We start from the raw sequence: 18,231 nt of genomic DNA, 5'->3' as shown, positions 1-18,231 counted from the left end.
TTCAACTGAATTTATTTGAATTTAACATTTTTGCCAAGTAATACCAATTGAAATAATAATTGAATATCTTTATGAATGCATGTCATCTCATCTCTTGGAAAAAGTCTAAAAATATACATGACATGTAATGATTCGTAATCATTCTTGAATGGATGATCATGATTTGCAACTGTTGAATGTATGATTTACAAATAAGTCAGGTAGATACTGTATCTCTCTCACATACAGATACCAACTCCATACACAAATCATGACACATCCAACCAAACCCTATAAGCACACATGCATGTATTTATATTCTAAAAAAAGGTAACCAGGTTCAAAGGTCATTCTGCAATACAAAGCAACTCATCAGCAACTCAATTTGCTTCACCATTTTCAAGGGTCACATAGTAAGGGTCCTTTGAAGGTGAAGGGGTACACAGGTTCATTGTTTTCCCCTCTTTTAACCTTTTTCTAGTGACTGTACAGCCCTTAACTTTTATGCATGCACCAACACCTTCAACATGTCCACTTCCCCCATCAACTGCACGTCTTGCATTGCTCTTCTAATCATTGTGGGATCATGACAAAGAACATTGATCTCAAGCTGAATACGCACCTGCAAGTCACCAAGTTCACGTGGTTGGGATGTGTGTACCCTGCTCTTGAGATGTCCCCCAAAGGACAAAGTCACAGGGTGTTAAGTCAGGAAATCATAAAGGCCATACCACCTCATGATCAAGTGCTATCAGGCGTTGGCCAAATAGCTCTACCAGCCTCTCACGGACCGCACGAAGACGGTGAGCTTGAGTACTATCCTGTACCCACCAAAGGTGCAGGATCATTCCTTGATCCTGTCTTTCAAAGATTTCCTCAAGCTGGGGCACAACGTTGTCATTGTTCAAGTCTAAGAGCATGCCACCCTTCATGTTTCTGTTGAAGAGTGGCCCAATAATTTGGCCACTCCCATACATGCTAGCCCACGCACTCCATTTTCTTCTGCCATGTTTACACTGCAAGTGAACCCCGGTGGCTGTCCTGCAGTAGCGTACTCCATAACAGTTCGCCTTCATCGCCGACTATAAAGTTTCCAAGGAAATCCCTCAATCCTGCCCAGGAGCCACCTCGAATGGTCATACCTCGGCCTGTGGAAATCTCTATCCAGCAGCTGATGACGCTTGTGTAATTTGTAAAGACGTCAAGATCCAAGCGTGCAATAAGGAGAAAAGTTGGAAGCCTTATCCTAAACTCCATTACGGCATACAGTCGTCATTGAATGAGCCTCCAGTTGTCTCCTGACAAAGTTTGAGAACATCTTGCACTCAACTGCCTGCCAGAATTACCCTTGTTTCATACAATAGCCCAGATAGACTTTTTGGAGGATCTCTGTCTGTGAACCACAAACAAAATGCATCCCTTATATCCATTATACTATGGGTACAGTGATATATTGTCTACATGACTTTGCTGCCAGAGCAATAGGCCCTTAAATAACAATGTAGCATATCACCATCATTCTTAAAGAAGAATGCTGGTCATTCATGTTTCAGCTGAAAATTTACCCAGTTACATGAGAATGAAAAAATGTCAATCATTCAGAAGAAAGTGGGGTTATGCATGCCTGACATTGCACTCTGCTGGTTGAAGACATAACAATTACAGCGAGGCACTGGTTATGCAACATGACAATCACTTGCAAAAAGTTAGCAGAGGGGATAGCACTTCATCGAAAGTTGCTGTGAAAAACCCCCAATGAAACACAGAAAATAACAGTTTTCATACTCTACAAACTAAAACATGGAAAAGTAGGTTTTGTACCCTTCTTATTTAAAGGACCATAACCCTGCGATCCATGACAATGTTAACGCAAGCAAGGTGTCATTAAGCTGAAGTTACTTCGTGTGTTGGTGAAGAAATCGCATGTATTCTTGATACAAAGCTGCCAACTAATGTTTTACCGATATTTGTATGTTTTTTCGTAATCAAAAGTGACAAAATATTATTTTTTGTTGCAAAATATGTTTTTAGTTATGGATCAGTATGTTTTTTGGTTAACAAAGGTTGGCAGCTTTGTTGATATAGCCAACCTTTGAATTATTTTTGGCTACCTTTATTCAGAAACATCTTGTAAGAATATATTCTCTTTTATTTTCTCCCCCCCCCCCCCCCCGTCTTCTTGAAAATTCATAGGGGGCATTATCTCCCTGTGACACTGTCCCTGACTATCCCATAATATCAATCCCCTTCCACTTTGGCTTGCTCCCTTTATTACTAATCTCACTGTCTCTCTTCATCGAATCATACAAATAACATTCAAACCGACGGCATAGAAGAGTGACATACAATGAACTTCAAATGAATAGACAATATCACAGAACAAAGATTAAGTTAAGCTTAAATTTTAGCCAGTTTATTTGTTTTGTACATATCCTTAAATATACAAATGCTGGTCAACACTGACCAGCTCAAAAAACAAATCCGTTTGTGAAATTCATATAGTAATCGATTCCTGACACAAAGTCCTCCAGTGCAGCCATATCCTCCGTCATGTACACATATTTAAAACTGAAATCAGCGCTTATATCAGAAATATACAATCATCATAACAAATGCTAGTGCAGAAAATAAAACATTTATAGCTGCTACATAAATCAATTCAATCAAATAAATCAGTGTTCTCTCTCCTCTTTGGTTCAAAAATACAATAAAGATAAAGAATAATGAATTTTTCCTCACACAGCACTGATATAAGTTAGGATCAATGGCTTCATAAATACAAGTACATGTGAAATTGTTAATCTGAAGTGTAAAATGGGCATTAGCATTTCAAGAAGAAAATTTTATTCATACCAATTCTTAAACTGCTACTAAAGAGCATTACATTATCTTCATCAAAGGGAAATTCCATTCAAATAACTGCTACTTTTTTCGTTGTCTACAAATTTAGAATAAGTGCTTGATAAGTGCATTCTGTGTAAGCAATTGCTATTAACTTTATCTAATAATTGTTTTAAAAAACTATTCAGGCATGAATGACAAGTAAATCATATTTACGTTTAAAAACTTGGCTGCCTTGATTAACTTCTCCATCCCTCATCTATTCCTATTCATTTTAAATCTATATTCCTTCACCAACACACCCCAAAATATGAACTATGATAATTCATTTTGTCATTACAACAAGGAGAAGTGGTTCCTGGTAAGTTCCATAAATTATGGAGAAAAAAAATTACATTTATCTTTCAAATGATAGATTTAAATAATAGGTATATGACAGTCTGAAATGTGCCATAAGTTTGGATACTTTTCTCAAATATGAAAGTAGGACCACAGCACGGAAGATATTAAGCTTTTATGCTTTCATGATTCATTCACATTAAATGAATCACTTTTCTCTATTACACATATTTGTCTCGTTTTAATAATTACTAATTATATCAAGAATTGCATTTTTTTTTAATCACAAAGTCAAATTGTTTATATGAAGAATCATTTATGTCTTAAACAAAAAGCAATTCTTGATATAAACAAGAAATGGGATTAAGAAATCAGCTTGCCATAGCCTACATACGTTAGCTTTCACTTACTAAAACACTTACCGGTAAGTGTGACAGCCGTGTGAGATTGGATACCAAGTAACTTCAGCCAACATATCTGATACATTTCAAAAGTACCATAACCATTCCAGGGTCAAGGTCTCTATTCTTTTTTTTCTCTCAAAATTCCAAATTACAAAATGCCTTTAATTTGACTTCATAATATTAGAGGTGAATATATTGTTACATATTGTTCATACGAAAGTGTACTGAATTCATAGACCAAGTATAAAAATGAAAGTCTTTTTTTTTATTACTTAATATAAATAAATAGGGAATACTAATCAGAATGAATTAAATTACAGTAAGTACATGGATTGTGAATTTCATTTGTGTATGGTTGAAATACAATATGGTGAATTAACTCTGAGGTTTCCAATGTTCCAATACATTAAAAAAATAAATAGAAAGAGTGCATAATTTACACACCAAACTGCTACATCATAAAATGTCAACCTCTTCCTTTGCTACTCCTGGCAACAATACAATATTGTGGTGCACACTTTCCCAGTGGTGCACACTTTCCATACAGTACAGAAAGAAACTGAGACAAATTTAGTACTGAAAACAAGTCTTAAATACTTGTACACATCATCTTGCAAATAATTTAATTTCTGCCTGAAAAAAAAAAAAATTTGCAATTTGTAAATATATTGCAGCACAGTATGGAGTAAACGTGAGAAAATATATTTATTACTGCCAATTATTGAGTAATTAACTGCTTACATGCAAGAACTTGTATAAAAATGATGTTTTGCGAAAGCATTTTCTATTCTAAGATGATATTTTTTGATTTGTGAAAGCATTTGCTATTTCAATTTAAGAAGGATTTTGCTAATTTGAGAATGAATACGTTAAAGGTCCCATGGACTAAATATGGACATTTCCCATTAATTCAATTTTGATGAAGGGCTGAAGCTTTGAAGATGATAAGAAAAGCAAGCCATAAACGGATTTTACACAAAATAACAAAAGGACGGAAAGAGAGTACTCTTTTATCATGAATACAATGCAGATGTTGATTGATTAATAAATTTCATCAAGGAATCCCTCCATTTACAGGAGCTACACTTGAGACAATACTTCATAAAGATCAGTCAAAGATTCACAAACTGGAAAAGATACGCACCATGTCAAATGCCAGATTCCCGTCTTTTGCGGAGGAATCGTGCAAATAGCTTTTCATTTAATACCAATCCTGTCATTTCATCAAAGACAAAGTAATGGGGAATGCCCCGAGATGAGCTTTGAAAAGATTTTGGCGGGATTCCTGCTAAAAGATTTTTTTTAAGATTTAATTTTGTGATATCACTTGCAAGCTACTCCCCTTATGCCATGTAACGTAATTTCACTGAATTCTCATTGCAATGGAAAATGAAGATTGATTTTTGTTTTTATGAATTAAGTTGGGTTATTTTTCTGCAGATTTAATGCGATTGAATTTTTCTCGTTTCAACTACAGTTGCAGGTGGCATGTTTAGTTGTTCTGCGGACCGATGGATTGATTAATGAACACCTTCCACAAGGTTAGTATAAAGCATGATATGAGAAACCAACCATAAAATAGATGCAAACTCCACGTTTGCAAATAAATAAAATAAATCCCTATTCCAGTGCCATACATGAATAGTGCTTCGATACGTGTATAAAGTCAAGTAGTGATTTTCATTTGGCCTTGCTCGCCTCAATTCACAAAGGTGGTTTTGATTGTACCATGGTGCATAACAATGGACTTTGCAGACTTCTTATATTATCATGCTTCATTCAAGCATGTATTTAGCGCCCATTGCCAAAAGTGTGCATTTATAATTGGACTTTTCTTTAGTGTACGTGATGAAATAAGCATCAATACAGACATAAAATCTGAATATTCCATAGTATTGTACCATGGTACAATTGAAACCACCTTTGTAAATTTTTGCTGTTGTGTTTGTGAGGATGATCACCATCAAATGAGAGCATTCCTTGGTAAAAATAATCTAACGTTAAAACTGCAAACACTTTGTAGCCATGGTTACAATGCAGTGGGGCCTATGTATATGGTATGTTTTGTATTTGGTCGCGGGAACTCCTGGTGCAGCTGCTGTTGGGCGGGATTCTGCGGAGAAACGGGTGATGCGCTGACGGCGTTGCCCCCATCCAAGTCCCCTCCACCACGCCCGACCACTGACCCAGCCCCAGCCCCTGGAGCGGCAGGAGCCTGGCCTGGAGATGACGACGATGAGGGGGAAGTGGCTGAGGAGGAGGACGAGGATGATGATGATGTGGAAGGATTAGATGATGTGGAACCTCTTGTTTCTAAGATGGTGGCTTGCTGTGCGGGTGGCTGCTGAGGTACACTGCCCGGTTAATGAAGTGATAATAAGTAATAAAAGATATATATTTTCATTAAAGATTAACAAAACCTGGGGTTGGTTGAAAAGCTATTCATAGCATAATGAATAACGCAAATATCTGGAATATGAAAAGTCAAAATACAAAAAGAGTCCTCATTCCTCATTTTGTCCCAATTCATATTTCAGCATCATATTCAAACTATAGGACAAAATATATTTTGTTTGAAAATGTATTTTTGCAGGAATGATTTTGATCAATACGTGCATATACTGACAAGTAATAGATATTATGAAAACTGAATGAGTGCGACACATTGCTTGCCAGTCTCGATATTCAGGCATACCTTTACAAATAGCTTCATCGAACCTTCCCAAGATTCAGCATGCTAACTAGTTGACCAATAAAAATCTAGTTTGATAGAATTTTTTCAAAGTTTCAAACCCCTTTGTCTATTAACAGCATAAACAGAACGTATTCAAATTTACTCCATATGTCTATCAGACAAGGTTATGGTATAGAATTGAAAATGTGACAGTATTAATGCCAAAACCTGTGAGATATATGGACTAGTTGACACCATAAATAATTATATGCCCAAGATACTTATCAAAAATATATAAGCCAAGTTTAGAAGAGTATGGAAGATTTTCTTCCATGTTTGCAAGAAATAGAAAATGAGATTGAATTATTTTATTTCTATTTTTTTTTTGTAATTTAGGTGAATGCAGAATAAGGTGAAGACTAAAAAGATATAATGAATCATGGATACAATGAAAATGTATGAAAAATCAAGTGCAGGTCTAGCAAATATTCCTGTACAAGATGTAATTTAGATTAAATTATGCAAGAATACATATTTCATGTTTACAAAGAAGAATAACACTAATGTAGTTCGCTTGACATCTTAACAGTGGCGGACTGTGACCCCGAGGAGACAATGATTGGAGGGGCACTGTATTGTTAGTGAACAATGCTGTGCATCTCCAATACTTTGTCTCCTCCGGGTCACGGTCCGCCACTGCATCTCAACATTACTGGTTAATAACTACCGATCAATATCAGAAATTTGTTTTTTGAAGGAGATGAAAATGAGGAGGATTCAAAAGTCCAAATATCGATCTTTAAAAGGGAATCCACCCCAAGTGGAAACTCGTTTAAAAAAAAATCAGAGGCAGATAGATGAAAGATTGAACCAAATCAGACAAAGATTCTGCTAGGATCGAAAGCTTAGGCCCCTTTTTGACTTTCTAAAAAATAAGAAAGTTAGAAATTTCTAAATGTTGAAAAACGGGTGTTATTCTTACTTAAATTTTGCTAATCCTCTGCGAGTGTCTGTATTTTGGAGTTTGCTTTTCTTTGTGACTGACCATCAAATTCAAGTTGGAATTTACCCTATTCATAGTTCAAACCTGTAGTTTGTTACAAAGAAGTATTTTATCAAAACTTTGTGGGGTCAAAATCCAAAAATAAAATAATTTGTATTCGCTAATTGAACAGGCAGTAAGAAAGTTTTTTGCACGGTCTAAACTTTCACCATTTTATTTTTCATTTCTCCCGTTTTAAAAGAAATCATTTTATTTCAAGTTTGATTCTCCTCACAACTTTATTTTTTTTAATCTTCAAAGTCAAGTACCCGATATGCCCTGATGGTTTTGATACAATTTACTTAAAATGTGATAAAAAATTCAAACATTCCCACTCCAATATTAACACCAGTATTTGACAATACAAAAAAACAGTCAAGGCAAAAAGGAGCATATCATCCAAACACAAGATGCAATGTTGTCAGGTCTGTTATCAAAAACCACTAAAAGAGGCCCACCCCCCTCCCTCTAAATATAGAATGATTAAATCCCCTCTTTTAATTCAGATATCTGATGTCTTAATACAAAAATTAATCTCAATACCCCAAATTGAATCCCTCCTATGAGGCTGAGAAAAAGGAACATTGCAAAGATTAATTCCATAAGAAAAATAAATCAGGGGTAAAATATTTCTTGGGCTAGAAGGAGTAATAATCATTACATAGAACATAGCTTCCATCATTTTTTATTCTTTAAAATGAAATAAGATGCCCATAAAAAAAGAGGGGGTAACAGAAGAGAATACAAAACAATTAGCTAATTGCACACATATATGTTTTGTTATTATAATATAAATTTCAAATAATTTTAGTCCTGTTCTAATCTATGCTGAAGCATCAAATTAAATGCATGATTAAGATGCACAAAACAATGGACTGATATTCATGAATGCCTAGCCGTCTTCATTTACAATGCCTTTAATATGTTAGAATAAAACTGAAGATTTCTCCATTTCAAAACTTGGATTCATTTTCATATAAAATCCACAGTGTATCATGAATACAAAAAGAGCATTCTAAAATGTAATATTCATGAGTAAAATTTCAAAATGAAATGTCAAATTTGAAAAGGTCTGGATTTCAACAATGAATTACTTTCCTTTTTGGTATAAAGTAACTTCTCGAGCACGGAATCAGACAAAAATTGAGGATATGGTCTTGGTAGCTTTCTGATAGAAAATGAACTATATTTATTTACATCCGGGCATTTTACATTAAAGATAAAATCAATTGTACAGTGAAGTATCACTGAAAGTCTACGGTAATCAATGTACAAAAAGTAATGATCAATTATGGATATCAAGTGTATTTTTTTTATTACACCCTGATGTTTACAGTGTCTTATTATCTAGAAAGATAGTAACATTACCATGAGATGGACTAAAATCTATTCAACCATCACATTGGCATAGCCACAAACTAATCATCCAATTGAAATGGGACATAATGGTCACTATCAGGAACAATTTTTTTTTGCAGGCAATTTTTTGAGATCACCAGTCCAATTTTGCTATTTAAAAAAAAATTAGATTATGTTGGAACTTTGGGGAATTCAAAGGGCTCTTGATCAGTCTTCCAGGGCTCTGTAGGACATTTTTTTTTTGGGGGGGGCGAATTAACCTTGGGCCCCCGTGGAAGTTTTTCCCAGATCATTACGCTATTATGATAGTTAAACATATTTCACATTCGCTGATCTTTACTAAATCTTTAGACAGGTTTGAACGTTGGAAGAAAATTAACTGATTGGTCTTTCATCAGCTATTAGAGGACTGTTGGGAGAAAATATTACGTTACAAAACAAAAGTTAAAGAGACACAAAGCATTAAAAAAAAGCTAAAGCACAAACAAAGAACAAGCCTCATTTCATACTGCATAGTTTAACACACAACAATGATTGCATTTATCAACTCTTTCCAGTACGGAACAAGCTTCTATACCCACTATCAAAATACACTTATAAACACATACAAAAACGACCTTGTCACTGTGCAGCTGAGTGGCGCACTTTGAACTGAGGGGGAGGGATCTTGTCACGAGTGATGTTTTGCCCTGGCTTGAGGCCATTTCCTTAAATAGTGTGGGACATGCATTTTCTCAGAATCCAGAATCTGGTAAAAGTGATCAGATATTCAGTATGTGTTTCTGGCCTAAACAAATCAATAGGGATTGCATAGTGTGATTCAAAAAGTTTTTTGAACTGCACCCCATAATGAAACAAGTGGAATGCCTCTGGCGGTCTCACCTGCATCACGCGATTCAATATAGCAGCAGTGCTGACTTTGAAAACTACTATAAAATAATTATTAAAAAAAACACCATTCATATGATACAATGTGACCTAAAACTTGTCAGTGATACTTGATTACCCCTATATCCACATTTTATACACTATAACTATAGACTTTGAAAGTTATGACAGCAATCTAATAATTACCTCTAAAATGGCCAAAGTTCAATGACCTTAAATGACCTTTGACTTTTGTCATGTGACCTGAATCTCGCATGAGATGTTCAGTGATACTTGATGACTCTTATGTCCAAGTTTTATGAACTAGACCAATATACTTACAGAGTTATGATGGTAATTCAACAAATACCCCCAACATGGCCAAAGTCCATTGGCCTTTGACCTTGGTCATATGACCTGAAACTCGCACAAGATGTTCAGTGATACTTGGTTACTTTTATGTCCACGTTTTATGAACTAGACCAATACACTTACATGGATATGATGGTAATTCAACAAATACCCCCAACATGGCCAAAGTTCATTGACCTTAAATGACCTTTGACCTTGGTCATGTGACCTGAAACTCGGACGGGAAGTTCAAAGATACTTGATTACTCTTATGTCCAAGTTTCATGAATCAGATCCATAAACTTTCGAAGTTATGATGGTAATTCAACAGATACCCCCATTATGGCCAAAGTTCATTGACCTTTGACGTTGGTCATGTGACCTGAAATTCGCACAGGATGTTCAGTGATACTTGATTACTCTTATGTCCAAGTTTTATGAACTAGACAATAAACTTTCAAAGTTATGACAGTAATTCAACAAATACCCCCAACTTGGCCACAGTTCATTGACCCTAAATGACCTTTGACCTTTAATCATGTGACCTAAAACTTGCACAGGATGTTCAGTGATACTTGATTACTATTATGTCCAAGTTTCATGAATCAGATCCATAAACATTCAAAGTTATGATGGTAATTCAACAGATACCCCAATTTGGCCAAAGTTAATTGACCTTTGACCTAGGTCATGTGACGTGAAACTCAAGCAGGATGTTCAGTAATACTTGATTAACCTTATGTCCAAGTTTCATGAACAAGGTCCATATATTTTTTAAGTTATGATGACATTTCAAAAACTTAACCTTAGATTAAGATTTTGATGTTGATTCCCCCAACATGGTCTAAGTTCATTGACCCTTAATGACCTTTGACCTTTAATCATGTGACCTGAAACTTGCACAGGATGTTCAGTGATACTTGATTACTATTATGTCCAAGTTTCATGAATCAGAACCATAAACATTCAAAATTATGATGGTAATTCAACAGATACCCCCAATTTGGCCAAAGTTCATTGACCCTAAATGACCTTTGACCTTGGTCATGTGACGTGAAACTCAAGCAGGATGTTCAGTAATACTTGATTAACTTTATGTCCAAGTTTCATGAACTAGGTCCATATATTTTCAAAGTTATGACATTTCAAAAACTTAACCTTAGGTTAAGATTTTGATGTTGATTCCCCCAACATGGTCTAAGTTCATTGACCCTAAATGACCTTTGACCTTGATCATGTGACCTGAAACTAAGGCAGGATGTTCAGTAATACTTGATTAACCTTATGGCCAAGTTTCATGAACTAGGTCCATATACTTTCTAAGTTATGCTGTCATTTCAAAAACTTAACCTTCGGTTAAGATTTGGTGTTGACGCCGCCACCAACGCCATCGGAAAAGCGGCGCCTACAGTCTCACTCTGCTTCGCAGGTGAGACAAAAAAAACTAATGTTTGTTTAAGTAAAATAATTATACTGGAACATGTTTTAAAATCTCGATTCTACATGAGGAAAGAGATGCTAAACACACTCAATGTTGATGCCTTCTTTAAATTAGTGTTTCTAAAAAGCCACTGCAAAACAGAAGATGCAACAAAGATCATGCAAAAAAAAATCTAAAGCTAAACAAATAACGCAAAAATTTCATGCTGCCAGGTGGACTCATTTTATAATGGTTAGAATATTGTCTCAGCTTTGCATATTAAAGTGCTAGACTGTCTGAAATGTTAGACTATGTATCTAAATTATAGCTTTAATTGCTGTATATATAGGTGAGTTTAACATTTTTAAGGAGCATAAATAAAATTAGTGTTTCATTATCAAGCTACGTAAATAAGTAATCTAAAGCAAGATTTAATAGTTCCGTTTTTTTTTTAGGACACCTCAGCAGGTGATGTTAGATATGCAAAGAGCTGCTAGCTTCAGCAATTAGTGGTTAAAAGAAGTTTCAATGATTTTTTTTTCTTTTTTTTTTTAGTATTGTTAATTTTTCCCCCATGTGAAATAACTCATAGTGCAAAGGCAATTAATATGGTTTGCTGATAATCAAATTTACAAATCAAGAGTTAATGAAATTTGACATAGAAGAATTAGAAACAAATATAGAGGAGAAAGATAATGTCCCCGGACCAACCTGGACAGGGAGTTGGGGTTAAAAGGGAAGTTGGTTGTTTGTTTTATTTTTTTTTTGAGAGGATGAATGATGCACCAATGTAGGAATCACGAAGGAGGATACACTGACTGCTGACAAGTTGCATTTTTTTGTTTTTGATCTATGCTACCCTTTACCTTTCCCATTGACTGGGGGAAGCCCTGGGGATCATCTCGATGACTCTCACCTGTTGGTCACCCCTGCTTGGACGTTGGTTGGGTTGGACATGATGGTGTGAGAGACATCCTGGAGCCTGACGGAACTATGGACAGGAGAGTTCAAGGCTCCCGATCCTGACCCGGATGCAGAGCCGGAGCCAGGGGTGGAGGACTCCGGAGTGCTCTCCCTGGAGTCTGAGTTGTTGGGTTGTTTGGGGGATTGAGAGTGGGGAACCTGGCTGGAGCCGGGGGAGATGAGAGAGTTGTCTGTGGCTCCTGCGTTGAAGAACACCACTCCTGAGGTCACCGGCTCCGATGTCGCCACTTCTATGGAAGGAGGCCGTGGCATCTTGACCGCCTGAGCCCTTCTAGGAATGGGTTTGTCCCCGGCTTTGAGTCCATCTTGCACTTCCGTAATCACCTGCTTCTCAGACAAATTCTCGTCCTTTAGCGAAACGCCAGTCCCTTGAACTAGGTGTCCGTTGCCAACAGAAAAGTCCATGGATCCTAACTGCGTGCTTGAGCTACTACTAGAATTCAAACTATTGCTATTTAACCCTTTGTTGTCCAGTGAGGACAGATCGCCACTTGAGTCATGTACCCTGCTTGTGTTCTGTACAGAGGAAACAGTGCTAGACACCACCGTAGGATCACTTCGTCCAGCCTGTGAGGAGGCTGGTGAAGTGACGGGTCTTCCGGATTCCTCAGGTTCGGAGACCTCCGCCTGTGATTGTTCAGCACTTCCTGGTTGTGAGTTTGCAACACCGGAATCTGGTGTCATCTCCTTCTTCTCTTTCTCTTTCTCTTCGCGTTCTTCTTTGGCTTCCCGCTGTCTTTTGGTCTCTTCTTTGCATTCTTCTTTCACCCTGACTAGCAGTCGTCGGACTTCCCGGTTGTTGGGTGCCAGCTTCACTGCTTCTAATAGATCCTGTAGGGCTGGTCCGTATTGTCTGCAATCAAACATGAATGATAAGACAGGTCATAGAATGGAATTTCACACATTTCAATGTATTTATTTGTTCCTCTTTTAATTTTTAATTTGATGACATACCAAAGGGGATGTGATCAGCAACAGGTCTATTCCTCAACATCGAACTATTATTTATCATTTTGACAATGTTTTACCAAACTTCTATTAAAATATTATGAAGGATTATTGTGAATTGTAGCAGAAGACTATACTACAGCAAAATACCAAATGGTCATGACAGCATGACTTGTCGCATGTTTTATCTGATAAATTATGTTTTATCTGACAGTATCCATAGTAACTGTGCTTCTCAGCAAATCAAAATCAAGGAAAGTTGTCAGGTGTGATGATGATGAAATGCAGTCCAGAGTTCCGTAACACATAGGTTAGCAATTAATTGTACACTTGATTTTCATGATTAATTGTACAGTAAAGTCAATGCAATCAATCGTAAAAAAGTGTTTTACCATGATTGCTTAGATTTGTGATATGGGCCCCGGATCTTACCTTATTGCTCTCTTAGCCCTAGCCCTCGCATAGTACGCTTCGAAACATTTAGGTTTGATTTCAAGAGCTTTGCTAGAGTATTCAATAGCACCAGTAATATCCTGCAGATAAAGGGAAAGAGGTTATGAATAGATATATAAATATAAATATCATAATAATGATAATAGTAAATTATACTTAATATAGCCATGAATATATGATTCATCCAGTAAACTGGAAAATACTAGTCAGTTATACAAATCATGTACTGAATTCTATGAAGAAATGCTGGGTTTGATTGAAAATTTATATGAAGAAATGCTTATAGCATTTAACTCTCACTTTATCAGAAGTCCTAAGCACTCTTGTTACCCATGTGTGAATAAGTATATTCCATCTGGATGTAGGGTGGGTGATTTCGATAATAACATATTTCCTTCTCGTTTTTATCATTTTCCATACCAATTGAAGGATAATACGGAACCCCGACCCCCCCCCCAAAAAAGAATTTATTATTGTTGGACAGTAATGCACTCGTTCTTAACCCTTATCAGACTAGGATATTTTTTAGGCTGAAAAGACTAGGGAAAGGGGGCCTACAGCCCCTCTCCCTACGACCTCCAGGTATCGGCTGTTTATTCCACAATCGTGACAAGAATCAGCATGCACGTCACCTACAACATAATCTAAAACAAACATTTATATTTGATTGTTTTAAAGTTATTCAAATTATTTAAGATTCTGCTCCTGGTTGTTGATATATACCTCTAGCTTTCTCTTGCATCTTGATATATTGAGGAAGAGATTGACTTTGAGTTCCTTGTAGGTTCGGATGTCTTCACCAAACCCTTCGGATGGAAACTTCCTGAGAGCACACTGGTATTTATGACATGCTTCCCTCCATTTCTCTTTCTGTGTTCACATTACAAGATAATAACACAAGTATATTAGAAATCAGAATGGCTCAGAATTCTTAATACATGTAGGTTCGGATGTCTTCACCAAACCCTTCGGATGGAAACTTCCTGAGAGCACACTGGTATTTATGACATGCTTCCCTCCATTTCTCTTTCTGTGTTAACATTACAAGATAATAACACAAGTATATTAGAAATCAGAATGGCTCAGAATTCTTAATAGGTTCGGATGTCTTCACCAAACCCTTCGGATGGAAACTTCCTGAGAGCACACTGGTATTTATGACATGCTTCCCTCCATTTCTCTTTCTGTGTTAACATTACAAGATAATAACACAAGTATATTAGAAATCAGAATGGCTCAGAATTCTTAATGAGGTTCGGATGTCTTCACCAAACCCTTCGGATGGAAACTTCCTGAGAGCACACTGGTATTTATGACATGCTTCCCTCCATTTCTCTTTCTGGGTTAACATTACAAGATAAGAAATAATACAAGTATACTGAGATAGGGGTGCAGAATATTAGATATTTGGCTATTCGTTTGTCCCCGGCTGTCAAAACCATGATGTTATTGCTGGACTTTTAAAACATTGTACATTAGAATTAAAAAACAAAAAATTAAAGCAGCCAAAAAAAAGCTATATTTAGAAATATGGCAATGTCATGTACTTGTCATTTCCATCAATGACGAACTGTTCATGTACATATTATTACAGCAATGAGTCGACCTGGGCTTATCTTTATCTCTATCATCTACTCCATATTTTTGCATTTTACTTTTTTAATATTGTGATCTCAATAAATTGATATCAAATCAAATGATATTAAATTTTTCCCTGATGCATTCAATCTTAACGCTAATGTTCCTTTTGCAAACAATTCTTGATAATGCAAGTCTCCCGATTCAGTAGTAGTACAGAATATTCAAAGTGAGTTACCTTATAGAGTGCATTGCCATCATCCATGAGTTTCTTGAGTAATAGAATAAGGATGTCTGGCTTGGAGGTTGCCATTGCCCATGATGCTGGACCTATAAAGAAAAATATAACACTTTATGTAAATGTATAATTACTTAATTGAATGGTTTATTTATCTTAAAGATATATACCCATATATACATGTACACTGAAAATAGCAGCTTAAAGGCTGAATCATATTTAGTTTACAAGATGGTTAGATAGATTACTCATAGAAAAATTAGATGAATATACCCATCATAATGAGAGAGGTGGGGGGAGAGCTCAGAGGGGTGAAGAAGATGGAATAAAAGAAGATAGAACATCTTAGAAAGATGAGTGAGATAGGAGGTAAGGAAGGAGACAAGAACAAAGTCACAGAGGTTGGATATTTAGACAGACACAAAAAACAATTGAGTATAGTAATTATATTGTTGAATAATAACATGCTGGAAACAGAGAAATATAAATTACGCACTATGCATATGAACAAAATTAGATGTAAATAGAACGCACATCAAAGTTCATCAAAGACCTTTTTAATGTTAACCAAATGTTTTAATTGGGAGACCTACCTAGTTTAGCACCTTTCTTGAGAAGAACAGATACAACGGATGTATTCCTACATCCTATAGCCCTGTCTAATGGTCTCATACCGCTATTATCCATGTGTTCTATATTGGCCCCTTTCTCAACAAGAAGTTGTACCTGTCATGGTGAAAGAAAGACGAAGAAGACATTTTTAGCTGTGAGGAAGTTCTGCCAAAGAACAGCATCTATCATTCTTATTTGCCCTCTACCCTTTCTCAGATTTTGATTGATGATCGCTCAATGGCGACAGTATCCAGCACACATGCATCTATGATGTCATCTAATAAATTGTATCATCGTTCATTTTACTGAAGTATTAAAATTCACTTTTAAATTGCTTATGATAAGTCATGCATCAAATTAGAAATCAGCATTGATTTTTATATAAAGCTCCATAACTACTAATTTGGGTCTGTGTTCTCTTTTCATGGTTCTTGACATAAAAACTCAAAATTATGGTAAATATGCCACTACGGCAACGACCATGATGGCAACAGGGCTAAGCAGCCAATCACAGTTTCCATGGCAACTTAATGACAAAGTTACCATAGGTGTAACCTTTCATGAAACAGGCCCCTGAAACCCTTGAATCAATCAATGCTTACCACTTGTGGATCTCCAAAGAAAGCGGCCAGGTCAAGGGGTGTCCGTCCATTCTTATCATCATGGTCTATGGCTGATCCTCTTTCCAGGAGTGACTTGACAATGTTGATGTGACCTTTTAGACACGCCCAGCACAATGCCGTCAGACCTTCCTTATCAGAGCTATGTACTGAAGCTCCTGTATTGCAATTCATGGACACAAATGGGACAGATTTTGTAAGGAACTGATTCATTACAAAAATCAAAAGGAAACATGCCTCTATACCGACCAATCACAATATAAAAAAAAAACATTAACACTTACCTTATGACATCTCTCAGCATTTTACATTAATGAAGCATTAATTACCCTGGCTTTAGCAGAGGTGTTATGAGCACTATGTTTCAAGGAATTAATTCTTGCCAGGACCCCATTTACCTCACCTGGGTTGAGTTCAGTACAATGTGTATAAATTTCTCGCTGAGAGATATCAATGCAAGGAGTAGGGTTCCAACCTGCGACTCTCTGATTGAAAGGCAAGGTCAGAACCACTACACCATCACGCCTCCACAAAATAATGATATCTTGACTAACCTTTACTAAGTAGTACTTCAAGGACGGCAAGGTGTCCCTCTCCGGCCGCAAGCATAAGGGGCGACCTTCCGTGCCGGTCGGTGTCCTCTAGCGAAGCATGGTTGAAGAGAAGGATGTCCACTATCTCCCATCGGCCTTTCCTGACCGCACAGATCAGAGGGGTCATCTGGGATTGGTTGCTCTTCTGGACCGATGCTCCTCGCTTCAGTAGAAGCTTGACCACCTCCGTGCGCCCCTGACTGCAGGCTGCTGTCAATGCTGTAAAACAAAGGAAAATCGCTGATTGGTCTACACCTTTGTCTCACCCCGCATGGTCTAATCCCAGTTCATCTCCAACCACTTCATCTACTCTTGCCATTTAGACAATTTGTGATCCTGTTTCGATTTCCAGCTAGGCTATACCCATTTCATCTCATATCCACTCTGTCTCTTACCACTTCTGTCTCTCGGAATAGATGAAGTGTTAATGAACCAAATTTTTATTTGACAAAATAAAAAATAATCAGTACAAGAGGAACTTAGACCAAATTGATAGCAGATCAAGTCTAATTAGCCCACATGGCATTAGTCTATCTGAGACGTAGACCAAATGCTGGTAGACCAAGTGAATATACACCAGCTCAGCTCCTAACTATAACCAGAGTAAGATATAATTCCTTAGTATTAAGCTGTGGTCTTCAAGCTAGAAAACTTTTTTAAAGTTCAAAATAATGCACTTCATCTTGGTCATCCTCATGACCAAGACTCAGAGGACATGCAGCTGTTGGTTCCTTGATTTCTCACCAAAATTATATCATATATACTTTTTAGTTGTCAGATAAAACACATCAATATGACCAACAATGCAATCATGAATTATCAACATGTAAATATACACCCTTTATAAACATTAAGCTGTGTTGTAAAATAATTCAAACCTTTTAAGATTCAATATTTGGGGGGGGGGGGATCAAACCTAAATGTAAAAT

General features: G+C 36.6%; 1 protein-coding gene across 1 annotated transcript in view; it reads right to left on the bottom strand.

The window, feature by feature from the left end:
• Positions 1-2,365: 2,365 nt before the first annotated feature.
• The window catches only part of LOC129255703 (protein TANC1-like), a 37,702-nt gene continuing 21,836 nt past the window's right edge, over positions 2,366-18,231 (bottom strand). The window contains exons 15-22 of the mRNA XM_064095957.1: positions 17,264-17,521; positions 16,692-16,867; positions 16,071-16,203; positions 15,478-15,569; positions 14,385-14,531; positions 13,641-13,741; positions 12,193-13,113; positions 2,366-5,917 (exon numbers count right to left, since the gene is read on the bottom strand). Coding sequence (XP_063952027.1) covers positions 5,593-5,917; positions 12,193-13,113; positions 13,641-13,741; positions 14,385-14,531; positions 15,478-15,569; positions 16,071-16,203; positions 16,692-16,867; positions 17,264-17,521 — 2,153 coding nt within the window. The 3' untranslated portion in view covers positions 2,366-5,592. The remainder of the gene's footprint in view (positions 5,918-12,192; positions 13,114-13,640; positions 13,742-14,384; positions 14,532-15,477; positions 15,570-16,070; positions 16,204-16,691; positions 16,868-17,263; positions 17,522-18,231) is intronic.

This window comes from Lytechinus pictus, chromosome 3 (assembly GCF_037042905.1).
Source record: "Lytechinus pictus isolate F3 Inbred chromosome 3, Lp3.0, whole genome shotgun sequence".
In the NCBI taxonomy this organism is placed as follows: Eukaryota; Metazoa; Echinodermata; class Echinoidea; order Temnopleuroida; family Toxopneustidae; genus Lytechinus; species Lytechinus pictus.
The sequence above is the reverse complement of the archived record's forward strand: the minus strand, read 5'-3'. Positions and strand labels throughout refer to the sequence as shown.